The sequence below is a fragment of the Cynara cardunculus genome, assembly GCF_001531365.2.
Source record: "Cynara cardunculus var. scolymus isolate 2C chromosome LG 3, CcrdV1, whole genome shotgun sequence".
Classification (NCBI taxonomy): Eukaryota; Viridiplantae; Streptophyta; class Magnoliopsida; order Asterales; family Asteraceae; genus Cynara; species Cynara cardunculus.
Window position 1 is genome coordinate 36,591,314 of NC_037530.1, and position 15,526 is coordinate 36,606,839.

The 15,526-nt window shown below is 34.9% G+C and overlaps 3 protein-coding genes across 3 annotated transcripts; all 3 read left to right on the forward strand.

Moving 5' to 3' along the window:
* The first annotated feature begins 445 nt into the window (after positions 1–445).
* LOC112510085 (chaperone protein ClpD, chloroplastic) lies at positions 446–7,207 on the forward strand. Its single transcript, XM_025115371.1, has 12 exons — positions 446–1,470; positions 1,847–1,986; positions 2,086–2,315; positions 2,393–2,501; positions 2,921–3,051; positions 3,249–3,350; positions 4,245–4,526; positions 4,624–4,709; positions 5,264–5,558; positions 5,926–6,159; positions 6,242–6,478; positions 6,685–7,207. The coding sequence occupies exons 1-12, from the start codon at positions 812–814 to the stop codon at positions 6,994–6,996; spliced, it is 2,817 nt and encodes a 938-aa protein (XP_024971139.1). The 5' UTR covers positions 446–811; the 3' UTR covers positions 6,997–7,207.
* Positions 7,208–7,939: 732 nt separating this feature from the next.
* Positions 7,940–12,309, forward strand: LOC112509510 (ACT domain-containing protein DS12, chloroplastic-like). The gene is made up of 10 exons (XM_025114497.1): positions 7,940–8,361; positions 8,723–8,777; positions 8,865–8,990; positions 9,594–9,688; positions 9,770–9,854; positions 9,942–10,001; positions 10,501–10,556; positions 10,707–10,812; positions 11,741–11,809; positions 12,093–12,309. The coding sequence occupies exons 1-10, from the start codon at positions 8,198–8,200 to the stop codon at positions 12,153–12,155; spliced, it is 879 nt and encodes a 292-aa protein (XP_024970265.1). The 5' UTR covers positions 7,940–8,197; the 3' UTR covers positions 12,156–12,309.
* A 2,187-nt stretch (positions 12,310–14,496) lies between these two features.
* On the forward strand, positions 14,497–15,101 carry LOC112510514. Its single transcript, XM_025115959.1, has 2 exons — positions 14,497–14,588; positions 14,741–15,101. The coding sequence occupies exons 1-2, from the start codon at positions 14,536–14,538 to the stop codon at positions 14,976–14,978; spliced, it is 291 nt and encodes a 96-aa protein (XP_024971727.1). The 5' UTR covers positions 14,497–14,535; the 3' UTR covers positions 14,979–15,101.
* Positions 15,102–15,526: the final 425 nt, after the last annotated feature.

The following is a 15,526-nucleotide window of genomic DNA, read 5'->3' on the forward strand; positions in this document are numbered from 1 at the left end:
CCATCTGTTTCGGGTTTTTTTGCTATCCCTAGTTTTTACAATGTTGGTTCTTATAAGAAATTACACTTTTTGCTTATAAGAAGAAGTTCACTAGAAAACCTGAAAAAAAAAAATAAAAAAAAATTAGAAACACTCTGGTAATCATCTATCTGTAAGATATGTATATGTGCATACAAGTATTTAGAGTTGTTTCTTGATTCCTACACACATATATATATATATATATTATATATATATATATATACCGTATAAATTACTTATATACACATATACACACCGTATAAAATCAACGCTTTTAAAATTGATTTATATGCTTTAAAAAATCCGCCATCCTTTGTATGTGAAAACCTTTTGTTTTCCCATCCCATACCACAAATGAGAAAGTAGGATCGTCGATGGTATCTAGATTTGTAGGAAGGGAAGGCAACGGTGGCATTGCGTGCGCCATCGGTTGACCGTTAAACCTCTTTCATCTCTCAAGCAACCTTCCAATATTTGGCATCTTGCAGTGAAGACGATGGAAGGAACCGACTCTTTGACCACCGTGTCGTTAAAATTTAACGGCAATCAAAGCACCCAACATTTTACGCCATTGATAAATAACCAATCAACAAATCATCAAACCCAAAAAGCCTTTAACGTGTAGTCTTCATCCTCTTCCCTTTTCTTCTTGTTCGATCTTCAATCGTATATATGAATAATTGTAGATACAAACACACACGGATTTGATTCATACACTCCAATTCTTATCTGTTAAACCCACTATTTTTCTTCAATTTTTGTATATAGTTATAGTTTACAGGATTAATTTATGTCCTCTTTAATGGAGGTCTCATCATCATCATCATGTTCTTCTCCACTATCGCTTCATCGTCTCAATTTCGCCCCACCCAGACCCGTTTCTCGTTTCTCCTCCAAACCCTTGACCCGATTCACCTCTTCCACTACCTGTAACGCTTCCTCTTCTAGTTCGTCGTCTTACTTTGGAGTTTCTCTCTCTCATGAACTCTCGAAATCGATGAATAATTACACCCTTTCTCGAAAAAGACGTGGGTCGTTCTATATTGTATCTGGGGTGTTCGAGAGATTTACCGAAAGAGCCATTAAAGCCGTGATGTTTTCACAGAGAGAAGCTAAAGCTTTGGGCAAAGACATGGTGTACACACAACACCTTTTGTTGGGTTTAATTGCTGAAGATCGTGCTCCTGGTGGGTTTCTTGAATCGGGAATCACCATTGACGCTGCTCGTGAAGCTGTTCGGAGTATTTGGGATGACGACGGTGGTTTGGGGGCGGCAGCTCCGCCGTCAACCTCCGCCACAGACGTATCGTTTTCTAATGGTACGAAGAGGGTATTCGAAGCTGCAGTTGAGTATTCAAGAACTATGGGTTATAAATTCATCGCACCTGAGCATATCGCCATTGGTTTGCTTACTGTAGATGATGGCAGTGCTGGTCGTGTCCTCAAGAAGTAAGTGAATCCTGCCATTATTACCTTCTTATTTCGACACATATATGAACATCCACAAATGTATGTAGATTGTTAGCAGCTTAATGAGCTTACAGGTTATTTGGTCACTGTTTGGATGTGGCTTGATGATATAGAAAGTGGCTTATTCAATAAGCTTCTAGGAGAGTCCTTCCATCTATGAGAAAACCCTCCTAACAAAAACCTTTTCAATCCATTTAGACAGATTAATCCATACAAACAACTTTATCTATATAGAACCTAACGGAAAACCAACCAAACCGACCCTAATTGATGAATCTTAAGCTATTATGCCTTCTCCATTTAACTGTATAATGATGATCTGTGATGTATTAATGATCCAATTCTGGTTTCCCAGATTAGGGGCAGATATGAATCGCTTAGCAGATGTGGCAATCTCTAGATTGCAAGGAGAGCTTGCCAAAGATGGAAGAGAACCTCCTGCATCCAGACAGATGTCAAATAAAACATCTATGAGATCTCTTGAAAAAGTAAAAGGTATATGCTTTTTGGGTCTCAAATGTTCTTTCTTTCTCTTCATTCCTTTTTATGTTCTTATATCAATAAATGGTAATGTATAATTGGGAAATTTTTCAGGGAAGAGTGCTTTAGATCAATTCTGTGTGGATCTTACAGCTAGGGCTAGTAATGGGCTTATTGATCCTGTCATTGGTAGAGATTCTGAAGTCGAAAGAATTGTTCAGATTCTTTGCCGAAGAACGAAAAATAATCCTATTCTTCTTGGCCAAGCTGGGGTTGGGAAAACAGCCATTGCAGAAGGGTTGGCGATTCGTATTTCAGATGCGAAAGTCCCGGTGTTTCTCTTGGTGGGTAGTCCTTTATGAGTGTTTGATGTACGTTTTCTTGGATTTTGGTTTAACCTTTTCTGTATGTTTCGTTGCAGACGAAACGGGTTATGTCGTTGGATATAGGTTTGTTAATTTCTGGTGCGAAGGAGAGGGGAGAACTAGAGGGACGCGTAACTACCCTAATTAGGGAGGTAAAGCAGTCAGGTAAGCACATATTATATCAGGGTCGTTTCAATCTTTATGGAGAATCTATTACACTTGTACCAAGACTATAGATCGACATGACATGTAATAAATAAAACAAAATATAAAAGTTAATACCATATTTATTATTTTAAAAGTCATACGAATCAAAATAATCAAAATGTCTTTAAATAACAATTTACATTTGAAATTATCATTCTTCTAATGTTATTCTGAAGCTGGAATTGGGATTCGCCAAATCGGCATAAACAATAAAAGCCTAAAACATTATAATTAGGCCCGACATTTTTTGGGGGACCATATTCTATATCTCACGATGGAACACCCTCAAGCACCTTCTTGCATTCTATCTTGTTAGGTTCTTGATTACTTTTGATCACGGGATTTTGGCTTAATTGTACAGTATGTTGGCATTGCAGGGGACGTGATCTTGTTCATCGATGAAGTCCATACCCTCATCGGGTCGGGCACCGTTGGACGAGGAAACAAAGGATCTGGACTCGATATTGGTAATCTTTTGAAGCCATCTCTTGGGAGGGGTGAATTGCAGGTCTTTTTCTCTCGAACCAATTTAAAGCTTTTCTTTCAATTTCGGCTTCCTTTTTCCTGAAGTAAAATTTTGAATTTTGTTTGCATATGTAACACCGATGCGATAGGCTGAAGAATTCTAGTTGATATTGAAGTTGCGTTAAGTGTTGTCTGTGTTAAATTATGCGTCTTTTGTAAGCAAGAATGTTGTTATTGCAGTGTATTGCGTCTACGACTATGGATGAGTATAGATTGCATTTCGACAAGGATCAAGCATTGGCACGTAGATTTCAGCCTGTTCTAATTGAAGAACCAAATCAGGTAATTCGATAATCATGACCTGATTATTTGTATTTTCAGTCATTTTTATATATTCTTTATGTTAGAAAATTTGTCCAACAAGAACCCCTACATATGTGTATATATAGAGTCACAAAAGACAATAAGTAACCAGATAAGAGAATACGAGAACGCCCTAATCACAAGTGATTTTACGCTAAAATCATGTGTAAAATCACGTGATTCACGAGACTTTGAGGTCACGGTCTAAGTCGAGCGTTGACCGTATTCCGTAATTGCATGTGATTTCAATGCAAAATCACATGTGATTTGACCGTTTTTATGTTCTCGTCTGAACTCTCCCTATATATATGTATGTATGTATGTATGTATACATACACACATAAACTTAGTATTCAAACGTGGTATTATTTTTTCCCATGTGAAACGTAGAGACATATACAGTTCACATGTGAAACGTAGAGACATATACAGTTCACATGTGAAACAGTACAGCTCATGTGTAAAATCACGTGATTCACGAGACTTTGAGGTCACGGTCCAAGTCGAGAGTTGACCGTATTCCGTAATCACATATGAAAATGGCAAAATCACATGTGATTTGGCCATTTTCATGTTCTCTTATTTCAACCATGTTCCCATTGGAACTCTCCCTATATATGTATGTATGTATATATACACACATAAACTTAGTATTCAAAAGTGGTATTATTTTTTCACATGTGAAACATAGAGACATATACCGTCTCACATGTGAACTGTACATGTTTCACCGGTTCGCATGGTCTCAATATTTTTGAGTTTCTCATTTGATTTCCCCTGTATATATGTGTGTGTGTGCATGTGTGCATATGAAATGTTATGTACAAGTATAACAGATGGCTATAACGTTTAAATTATTTTATCGAAAAACAGGAGGACGCAGTCCGGATTCTGATGGGGCTGCAGGAAAAATACGAGGCTCATCACAAATGTAGATACACTTTGGATGCCATAAATGCTGCTGTGTACCTGTCATCAAGATACATTCCCGACAGATATCTTCCCGACAAAGCCATTGATCTCATTGATGAAGCAGGCAGCAGAGCGAGAATGGAAGCTTTCAGAAAGAAGAAGGAAGAGCAAACTGACGTGCTTTCAAAGTCACCAAACGAGTATTGGCAAGAGATTAAAGCCGTCCAGGCCATGCATGATGTGGTAAAATCGTTGTCTTGATTCTTCTTTAGTTGCCAGAAATAGAATGTCGATTAGATTGCTTTCGTGTAATGATATCATCAATATTTTCCAAATGCAGGTTTTAGAGAGCAAACGCAGCAATCCTGTTGACCCACAAGAAACCGACGATGAGGCTGCTTTGACACTCACATCTGATGACCAAGAGTATGTTCTCCTTGTGCTTATTCCCACTACAACAGAATCGGCTTTATAAAATGCCATATATGTCTAAATGTTTTAATAGATTGCTTTATAGGACTTAATTTTATAGGACCAAATAATTGTGCGACCTATGTTGTTTGGTTGATTTTCCATCAAGTCCTGTATGGATAAAGTTGTCTTTGTGACTAATCCGTCTGTATAGATTGTGAAGGTATTTGTTTGGGAGGGATTTTTCATAGATGGAAGGAGTGTTTTTTTAATTGGGAGGGGCAGTTTTGGAATTTTTTGGTTCTCTGCATAACGCTCCCCCTAGAAGCTTACTGAATAAGCTACTTTATATATCATTAAGCCACGATCAAGTAATCAAACAATCATACATAGCTAACCGAATAAGCTGCGAGTCCCATTAAACTCATTAAGCTTTCAACAAACAGGCCCTTGGACATATTTGGTGTCCTATAAAGCCAATTTTGTTGTAGCGGCCCCATATTAGGCGCAAACTTTTTGGTGGTTATTTTTGGTTCTTAATCTAACTTCTTGTTTTGAACTACTTTCAGGCCTTCCATAGTCGGAGCTGGTGAAATAGCAGCGGTTGCTTCACTATGGTCGGGGATTCCAATTCAGCAGCTTACTGCTGATGATAGAATGCTACTCGTGGGACTTGATGAACGGCTAAAGGAACGAGTTTGTGGCCAAGATGAAGCTGTGGATGCCATCTGTCGTGCTGTTAAGAGATCCCGTGTTGGCTTAAACGATCCCGACAGACCAATTGCAACCATGCTTTTTTGTGGACCCACAGGAGTCGGCAAAACCGAGCTCACAAAAGCTCTAGCGGCATGCTACTTTGGCTCGGTAAGAATTTATTTTCCTCTTAAACTTTATTTTCCAGTTGCAATATTATGAACGAAGGGACAGTTTTTCAGCATTACAGTCTTAAGCCATGCTCGGCAGCTATAAGCTAACTTATTTTTTGAGCTTATGGAGAAAACCCGTTTGGTTAGTCAAGTAGCATTTCAATAAGCTCTAGGGTTTTTTCCACCTTTTTCCAATTATTCCCCTTTTATTTTTCCAATTAAATTTTCAGCATTTTATATTGTTTTTACCAAACATGATTAGTTTATCAGCCAACAACTAACTTATTAGCCAACCACTAGTTTTCACTTTTCAGCCAACAATTAACTTATGAATGTTTTTGTGACTGAATCTTGTGTTGTTACAGGAAGGTTCGATGCTGAGACTGGACATGAGTGAATACATGGAGCGGCATACGGTCAGCAAGCTAATCGGGTCACCACCAGGTTACGTAGGCTATGGAGAAGGCGGCACACTTACTGAAGCCATCCGTAAACGCCCTTTCACCGTGGTGCTTCTTGACGAAATAGAAAAAGCTCATCCCGATATCTTCAACATTCTTCTCCAAATCTTTGAAGATGGTCACCTCACAGATTCTCAGGTTTGTGCATCTGAAAGATGGAAGAAGAAAACACCAAATTTGAGTTAATTTTCTAATACCGTTAGGTTTTATGGTCATGCAGGGTCGTAGAGTATCGTTCAAGAACGCGTTGGTGGTGATGACTTCCAATGTGGGTTCTACGGCTATTGCAAAGGGTAGACACAACTCCATCGGTTTCATGCTTGCTGATGATGAGTCTTCGGCTTCGTATGCTGGATTGAAATCACTAGTAATGGAAGAACTTAAGGCTTATTTTCGTCCCGAATTACTCAACAGGATAGACGAAGTTGTCGTTTTCCGTTCACTTGAGAAGACTCAGGTATATTTCATTAATGTCGGCTTTCAAGTTACTTCCCATCCAAAATGTCGAGTCCCACATTGGCTGGACTTGGACCTATTTGAAAGTAATCTAATGGGATTCCATATATTCACACAGAAAATTTTGTCTTTCCGGTAACCATCAATGATTTCTGGAACATTAAATTGAAACTCGATAACGCTCATCTAAATCCGTGTCATTTGCAGATGCTCGAGATCTTGAATATGATGCTCGAAGAGGTGAAAAAGAGGCTCGTTTCGTTTGGAATCAATTTAGAGGTGTCTATGCCAGTAATGGAGCTTATATGCGAACAAGGTTTTGACCGGAGTTATGGTGCAAGACCTCTTCGGAGGGCTCTCACTCTCATAATCGAAGATCCGTTAAGCGAATCACTTCTTAGCGGAGAGTTCAAGCAGGGTGAGACCGCTATTATTGAGCTAGATGAAACCGGAAACCCGGTGGTTACCAACAAGTCTCGCCAGAACGTGTATTTGTCGGACTCGTCAACATTGTCGTAGTCGAAACCCAATCATTGTTTCGGAGTCGTTTAATGTACAAAGTGATTCATAATTGATGGTGTATATGTTAGAGGAAGGTGTAGAGATCACAAGTTATATTCTTTTGTCTTCAGGTTCAATAAATTTATTCACTTTGATATCTATCAAATGTAATTCCATCTTAAACCAGTCTTGATCTGAACTTTTGATGAATTAGAGTTGGTCTGTTTACTTAAATGCTTACTTGGTAAGTGCTTATTGTTAGAAGCCAATATTATAATCTATTTTTTTGAGTAAGATTTTAGTATATCAAAATGGTATCGTATGCAACAATATATATATATATGGTAAGCGTTTACCCGGGTAAGAGTTGTCACCCTTACTTATCGGGTAAGACTCTCTATCATTATCATCGCTTTTATCAGGTAAGATTCTTGGGCATTGTCATGTTCGTCCGGTGAGGAAAATTGTTCGGTAAGCACCTATCGAGTAAGCGTTTAGTAAACGGCCCCTTAGCTTCTTGTATATCCATTAAATTTATTTATTTATAAAATTTTATAGATAACAGTCACGAAAACCCTCGATATTCCAAATAAAACGGATCATGTTTTGGAAAAATTTAGATTGTTTTTTAAATCTAAAATATATTAAATATACTCGACTTAGGGGCTGTTTGGTTGCGACTTAATGGACTGTATAAGCTATATGGCTTATTCGTATAACTATATCTAGCTGTTCGTTATGGACTTATTCGGTCAGCCACGGTTATGAAATACATTTAGCATGTTTAACTTTTAACAATCATAATATTGATTTCAACAAAAAAAAATCTCCTTTTGTTACTAAAAAAATTGTAAAACTTTACATCTTAAGTACTAAAATAAAAGTTTTAAAAATACGTTACTCAAAATAAAAATCAAATTAAATTACATTGCTTTTTCATATAAATTGCCATGAATAAAAATATTTAACTAATAATTAAGTTTTAGCAAGAACACAATGAGAAAAGCTGTGAATCAAATTGAACAAATTTAGAATGATTTCCATGAATGTGTGTTGTGTGCTGATACCAATGAATTACAAGTGTACTACAAGTTGACGTATTTGGTTCAGCCGTCTCCATCATCATTCATTCATATTCAGCTCTTGCTTTTCGTCATGCCTACCTTCTTCCCCAATTCAATTTCTCATTTCCCTTTTCTTTACAACAGTTGATTTAACCATGAAATCTGCAATGGGTGTGTCTATGGCTGCTTGTGGTTCTACAGTTGCGGTTTACAACAATTTGGTTGCATTTGCGAACCAACCTTTTTCTAAATCTGCAATTTCTAGCTGCTCTTTTACTTCGAATCCTGCTAGATTTCCTTCTGTTTCCCCCAAATCAAGGTATATATGCTCATCACCTTCTTGCTTTTAAATTAACTTAGAAATCCCAATCCAGTTTTATTTCAATTCGTTGTTTAAGTTGTTGATCTTTAATGTTTTCCAAGGATTGTTCCTATTGTGTGTATATAAAATCTGGATTTAAGATCTTATTGTCATTGATTTACGCCATTCTCAATGGTTGATTTCTGTTCTTGTTGTCTTAATTTCACATCAATCGAGGAAGTTTAAAGTATGATTCACGAATTCACAGCTGATTTACTTACAGTTTCTTAATGGAAGTAGAACAATAGTGCAATTATGTGCATCAGGATTCAGAATCTAGGGCTTTTAATTTATTTTCCTGATGTGGGTTTTCACCCAGATTGTCATATACACTGAGTACTGTGATTCCAAAAGCTTCAGCCACAGCTGTGGAGGTATCAAGAAATAAATCTATTTTTAAACTTCAGTTTTGTTTATTGTAAATTTACTTGATTCCATTGGATCACAATGGTGGTCAGCAGGATGGGATCTATCAGGAAACTGATGATGTTCCAATACCTAAAGTGATTATAGACCAGGATTCAGATCTGAATGCAACTGTGGTAGAGATTACCTTTGGGGATCGCCTTGGAGCTCTTCTTGATACTGTATGAAACCTTTTGTCTCTTTACTTAGAAAATTATACAGGAAATTGTTCAAAATAGCCATTTTCGGTCTCCCCTCTTCACTTTATAGCCACTTTTTTAACCAATTGAATGAAAGAGGCAAGATTTCGCAAGTGACACTTATTCATAAAGTAGCAATTTTGCTAGTTGCTAAAGTGCTACTTGCAAAATGGTGATTTGGAAGTCCCATTTTAACAAGTTGCTAAAGTGCTACTTACCCACTTGCTACGCCAACATTTTGCAAGTAGCACTTTAGCAACTTGTGCATTTGGTCTTTTATGAGTATTAAATTCATAAAAAGTAGATTCCGCAAGTTGCTAAGCTGCTACTAGTGAAATCTTGGATATTTCATTCACTTCATTAGAAAAGCCGCTATAAAATAAATTGGGGAGTCCAGAATGACTATTTTGGATAATTTCCCAAATTATATTTACGTGAGATTGTGGGGAAACAACTGCTCTACACTTTGAAGGTAGAGGTCAGGTCTGTGTATATCCTACCTTTCGGGACCCACCTCACCTCAGGTGGGATATACCGGGTTCTTTTGGTTTAGTTTGTTTATTGTGGGGGAAAATGTATATACAGATGAGGGCTCTTCAAAATCTTGGACTGAATGTCGTCAAGGCAAATGTTCATCTGGATTCTTCAGGAAAGCACACTAAGTTTCTGATCACTAAAGCGTAAGTATTCAGCTCGATCCATCTTTTCTTAAGCATCAGTTTTGTAAATCCTGATTCATTTATATTGCGGGATTTTTGTAGTTCAACTGGCCGTAAAGTTGAGGACCCAGAGTTACTTGAGGCAATTCGTTTAACGATTATCAGCAATCTTCTTTTGTACCATCCGGTATTATACTTGTTCAATTTCCATGCTTAAACACCGGTCGTTGCTTTTATATTCAACGCTTGAAATTTATGAAATTGGTCGGTTCAGGAATCAAGTGCCCAATTAGCAATGGGAGAAACCTTTGGGATCGAGGCACCAAAACAGAAGGTATTTAACATCCAAATTAGGACCCTCTTATGATTTTCAAGAGTCAAATGGCTTATCTTATAAGCTGCAAATATTATTAAAATTCATAAGTCCCGTTTTGGTTTGCTGGATATGGTAGGATTTGGAATTGAATTCCATTCCGATTCTGCGTTTGGTTTGAAGAAAAGTCTAGAATTGAAATCCCACAAACATTGGATTTAGAAATCCCATGGGGTGGTTGGTATTTTGTGGGATTCCAGAGGAGTTTTTATAATAATGTTTCAAAATATGTTAAAATCATTCGTTTTATAATAATCAATTAGTAAAAAGTAATTTAATCATTTTTATGATTATTTATAATTTAATTTATAAATTATCTATGAATTCCATTCCAGATACTACAAACCAAACACACCAAAGATTCCAAATCTTTCCACAAAATCCAAATCCCTTGAAAACATTTCGTCCCTTCGGTTCTTGTTGATCATAAGAGTTTGAGATAACTTTTTCCCTAATCCAGATTGATGTGGACATTGCAACCCGCATACATGTATACGATGATGGGCCTAATCGAAGGTACAGTAGGAGCTACCTTTTTCATGGTCATTAATTTCTCCAAGTTTGGTAGGCAACGGGAAGAAGAGCAAATATATATACATATATATATATACACACACACACACACTCTAATACACATATCTTTAACGAGAGTGTTAAATTATGCAGCCTGCTCTCTGTGGAGACGGCAGATCGGCCTGGATTACTGGTGGATCTTGTGAAGATTTTTACTGATATAAATGTTGCAGTAGAATCAGGAGAGTTCGACACTGAGGTATAGTAACAAATTTCTCCCTGCAACAAAATATCAGCTTTATAGGATTCCAAATATGTCTAAATATCCCCTTATTGGACGTATGTTTACTTATATGACCAAACAATTGTATATCCTATATAAAGGGTTACAACAAGACAGGGACGGACCCAATTTTTTTTTCAAACGATGACACCGTTTGACTATAAGAAAAAAAATATAGGGAATTTCAAACGGTGACACCATTTGACTGTAAGAAATAAATGTACAATTTTTTTTTTCAAATGGTGGCACCATTTGACTAAGAAAATGATACTGACAGAATTTGAACTTGGGTCTGGGGTAGAATAAAAGCCTTGCAAACCAACTCTACCAAATAAAAATTGTTCTCATTTTAGTTTCAAAATTCATACGGTGGCACACAACAAATTAATACGGTTGCACCTTTCACGAACCTAAATTTTTTACCCTTCGACGGAGAAATAATACGGTGGCACATGCCATTGTATGCTCTACTGTAGGTCCGTCACTGCAACAAGATGATAATAAGTTTTTTAGGTTACTTTTAAAATAAGATGTCATATTTGATTTTCTATAATAAGACACTTTTGAGAAGTGTCCTATGATCACGTTGTAGGACACTGTATCTTATTTATATAAAATACTTTATAACATAATGTCATATAAAGGGACAAAAAGACTAATAGGACATTTTATTTCAAAATGTTCTAAAAAACCTGTTAGAACGCCCAAAAACGTTTTGTCATTTATTATACGCCTTTAAGTAGGATGCATAATTGTTTGGTCCTATAAACTTTAAGTCCTATGAATCAGTCTATTAAGACATTTAAACATATATGTCGTTACCTGAACGGCAAACAAAATAGAAACTTGTAAGGCAGGAATCTTGGAAGAAAGTTAGAATCGCTCACAAGATCTTATGTTGTAGGGGTTGTTAGCGAAGGCCAAATTTCATGTGAATTACAGGGGCAAATCGCTTATCGAGCCACTTCAACAGGTGAAGTCAAGCATAAAATCCCAGATTAAATCTTCAATTTCTTCATATATTTTTTTGATTAACCTGTATATCCAACCCGCTACGCGAGCCGACTAATTCCAGGGCGACCACTCTCTTCGTGGGTAGCCCGGAGTAACCGCATTTGAACCTCCGTGGCCACAAGGGGATTTTTGTTCCCCTTGGATTCCAACCTTTGACCTCCAGACACTTTTGACCATTGGAGCCCAAGCTCAAACTAATTGGACACCGTGTATGTTTATGTAACTTGATGAAAAATTGGCAGGTTTTGGCGAATAGTTTACGTTACTTTCTGAGGCGACCAACAACAGAGGATTCGAGTTTTTGAAAGGGTTTTCAGATCAAAAGATGTATCAGAAGCTGAATATGCAATCTGCATGTAGTTTATACAAAGGCACCCTGTTAGTAGTTATGGGATGTTAATGTTACATTATTGTAGTAACAATTTTACCTTTTAAGTATTACTGGGTTTTTTATGGAAATAACTGCTCAACTTTTCTGGTTTACACACGAGTGTGTGTGATTCCATTTTAAAAGAATACTGAAAATAACATACTTTAAACATTTAAGTATCTAGGTAACCTGGTTGAAGGATTTACCGGTTACTATGCTGATGTGGCGAGTGATGGGATGAAATTGGGTTGAATAGCAAATAATACTGAGTTGGATACCACATCACTCGTCACATTAGCATGATAACCGGTTAATGCTTCAACGGGTTATCAGGGTACTTAAATGTTTAAAATTTTACATCTTAGGTACCAAAATGAAAGTTTTGAAAGAATGTTATCTAAAATAGGAATCAAGTTAAAGTATATTATTTTTTCATCAATTTGCCCAAAAAATAATTACAAAGAAAAAACTCAATCTGATAAACAAATTATTCGTATTTTCGGAAGTTGTTCTATTAATTTTGTTGTAATAAACTTAACCATAGTAGTTCATGTGTCGTTTCAAATGACACGATTAGATATCATGAGAAGTTAAGAAAAATAGATTCTTATATGAACTGTTGAAAAAATATGAAAATACGTATGTGAACCAACATTACAAATTATTCATATGAGTTTATATAAACATCTTTAAATGAATTTTTTTTAATAAATCACATATAAACTTTCAGTTCTTACTTTTTCATGACATTTAGTGTTTTAATTTGAATGTAGTTATTTGACATAACTAGAAGGGTACTCGCGTAATTAAGCGAGATAAATTTTAATTTTAGTGTTTAGTATTTAATTTTTGTCTCTATCGATATAATACGATTTTATGTGGGTTTGAGAAAGCGATAATTTTTTTGATTTTTGAATGTAATATACATCTGAATATAGCATAAAAAAATAAAAAAAATAAAATCGATATTAGTATCAAATTTAATGGTTTTCGTTTTTTTGGTATAACGTCTTTAATTTAATTTTTTATTATAATTTAATTTAGATTTAATAACAAAGTAATTTATTTCTGGTTTACATATAATCTTTTATAAAGATAATAATTAAACATTTTGTTAAAACTCAAATGATTATCTTAATTATATTTTAGATTTTCCATATTTAAAATGAATGTTTATCATGTATTTGATTATGTTTATCTGTAGTTAGTTACACTAATTTAAAAATGGAGCTTTAATAAGTTGTATTGACGCAAAATTACTTTTAATCTTGAATTTTAAGTAATATACATTAATAAGCAGTACTTTATGCATAAAAGAATGACTTTTAAGAGTTTTTGCGAAATGATTTATAATATAACTATAGGATACTCGCACAATGTAGCGAAATACATATCGATTTTAATGTTTTGTTTTGTATGTTTTTTTGTCTTAATCGATGTAATAATATGGTTTTATGTGTTTGAGAAAACGATAATTTTTTATTTTTGAATAAAATATAAATACGAAGATATTATAAAAAATTGAAAAAAATATATTGATATTAGTACCAAATAACTATTTAAAATTTCTCCTTTTTTTGTGCATTTTCTTAATTCATTTTTTATTTTATTTTTGGTTTAATAATATATTTTTTAATAAAGATAATGATCAAATATTCTGTTAGAACTCAATGATTATCCTAATTATATTTTATATTTTTTATATTTAAAATGAAATATTTGATTATATTTATCTGCAGTTAGTTATACGAATTCAAACATAAAGCTTTAATAAGTTGTACTTACGCATAAATCTAGTTGTAATCTTGAATTTTAAGTAACACGCATCTTTAAACTGTACTTCATACATAAAAAATAGTTTTTTAAATTTTTTTATCAAATACTTTATAATATAATACGGTATAGATATATAGATACATATATAAAACTAAAAGTAGGATAAATCATATCCATCCCCAAAACAAGTTGGAAAGAAAGGTGGCAGTTTATGATTGGATAAGGCATGACTCAGGTTTATACAAATATATAGACTTTGATGCATCATCTTTCCAAGCCCATACAATTAAAGGATGGAGGGTGGTACCCATCTCTATCCTTTCTTTTTCATATACAAATGTGGTTCATATTTGTAGGGATGGACACAACAACATGAGATCATGATGATGTATGAGGCTCAAAATGGCGTTTTACCCTTTTTCTTGGGAAACCAACCTGCATCTTGTGGTTCATGACATACATCCATCCATCCATACATACAGAGGGTATAAAAGAGGGTGAAGCTGTGAATGATGTAGATAAGAGCTGATCCCTGCAAGATGTCTGCAGCAATTGGAAGAGGAGCTCAAAACATGCATATCCACTGCATCAAGTAAACCCTTTCTTTTCTTTTCTTTTTAATGATAAATTTGAATCAGATATATATCACACAGCATTTGGTTTGTAGCGTTCTTCGTTATTTACATACTACGTTCGTTACTGTGTATCTAAGACACCCCTAAGCTTGGAAATTACGTAATACAGACCAGCATTGAGAAAGGGGTATCATAAAAAGAGTGGAGGCGTGGATACTCCAAGATTGAACCACGAGGAAGCTAAGAACAACAACTTCTATGGTGGATCACCTGCGGATGCTGATGTCGTGTGGATCCCTGATAGTCGTACTGGAATCTATTATCCTAAGGGACAAGAAAAGGTCATGGAAAACGTTCCTTCTCATGCTGCAAAAGATTACACCGTAAATTGGTTTTCTATGCCATAAGATCGATTTGTTGTGATTTTCTTGTTGTGCAAGTTTGTGGCGTTATGAATCGATATGAAATCATGACGAGAAATTGAATATAATAAAACTCTTAAAAGATATTATCATAAAGTCTTGATCAACGTTACTGCTCTGTCGTGTAGATTTTGGAAGCTCATTGCGTTACATTTGATTCTTGTTTATATAACATTTATGAGCTCTGATTGTATTACAGTAAATCGTTTTTAACATCAAATAGAATATTCCAACTATACTCTTTATTATTAATTTATATATATATATATATATATATATACATGGGCACGTTCAAATGAAAACCGTGCATTTCTAAGAAACCGTGTAAATTAATTTCGACCAATAGAAATTTTTTATTTTTTTCTAATTAAATTTAATCAATAAGGGTATTTCAATCATTTACAATATTTTCTATTAAATATGGAAGTTATTAATAAATCTTAATTAAGGAAACGTAATAAAGGAAATTGTATAAATGGTAACATTTGAATATTTAATTATATTATAATATTAAAAATTTGAATTTCATATAT

Coding starts and splice junctions, on each gene's coding strand:
- LOC112510085 (XM_025115371.1), top strand. CDS start 812: ATGTCCTCTTTAATGGAGGTCTCATCATCATCATCATGTTCTTCTCCA. Junction 4,710..5,263: donor CTCACATCTGATGACCAAGA/GTATGTTCTCCT, acceptor AACTACTTTCAG/GCCTTCCATAGTCGGAGCTG. Junction 5,559..5,925: donor CGGCATGCTACTTTGGCTCG/GTAAGAATTTAT, acceptor GTGTTGTTACAG/GAAGGTTCGATGCTGAGACT.
- LOC112509510 (XM_025114497.1), top strand. CDS start 8,198: ATGAAATCTGCAATGGGTGTGTCTATGGCTGCTTGTGGTTCTACAGTT. Junction 8,778..8,864: donor CTTCAGCCACAGCTGTGGAG/GTATCAAGAAAT, acceptor GGTGGTCAGCAG/GATGGGATCTATCAGGAAAC. Junction 10,813..11,740: donor CAGGAGAGTTCGACACTGAG/GTATAGTAACAA, acceptor CTTATGTTGTAG/GGGTTGTTAGCGAAGGCCAA.
- LOC112510514 (XM_025115959.1), top strand. CDS start 14,536: ATGTCTGCAGCAATTGGAAGAGGAGCTCAAAACATGCATATCCACTGC. Junction 14,589..14,740: donor ATGCATATCCACTGCATCAA/GTAAACCCTTTC, acceptor TACGTAATACAG/ACCAGCATTGAGAAAGGGGT.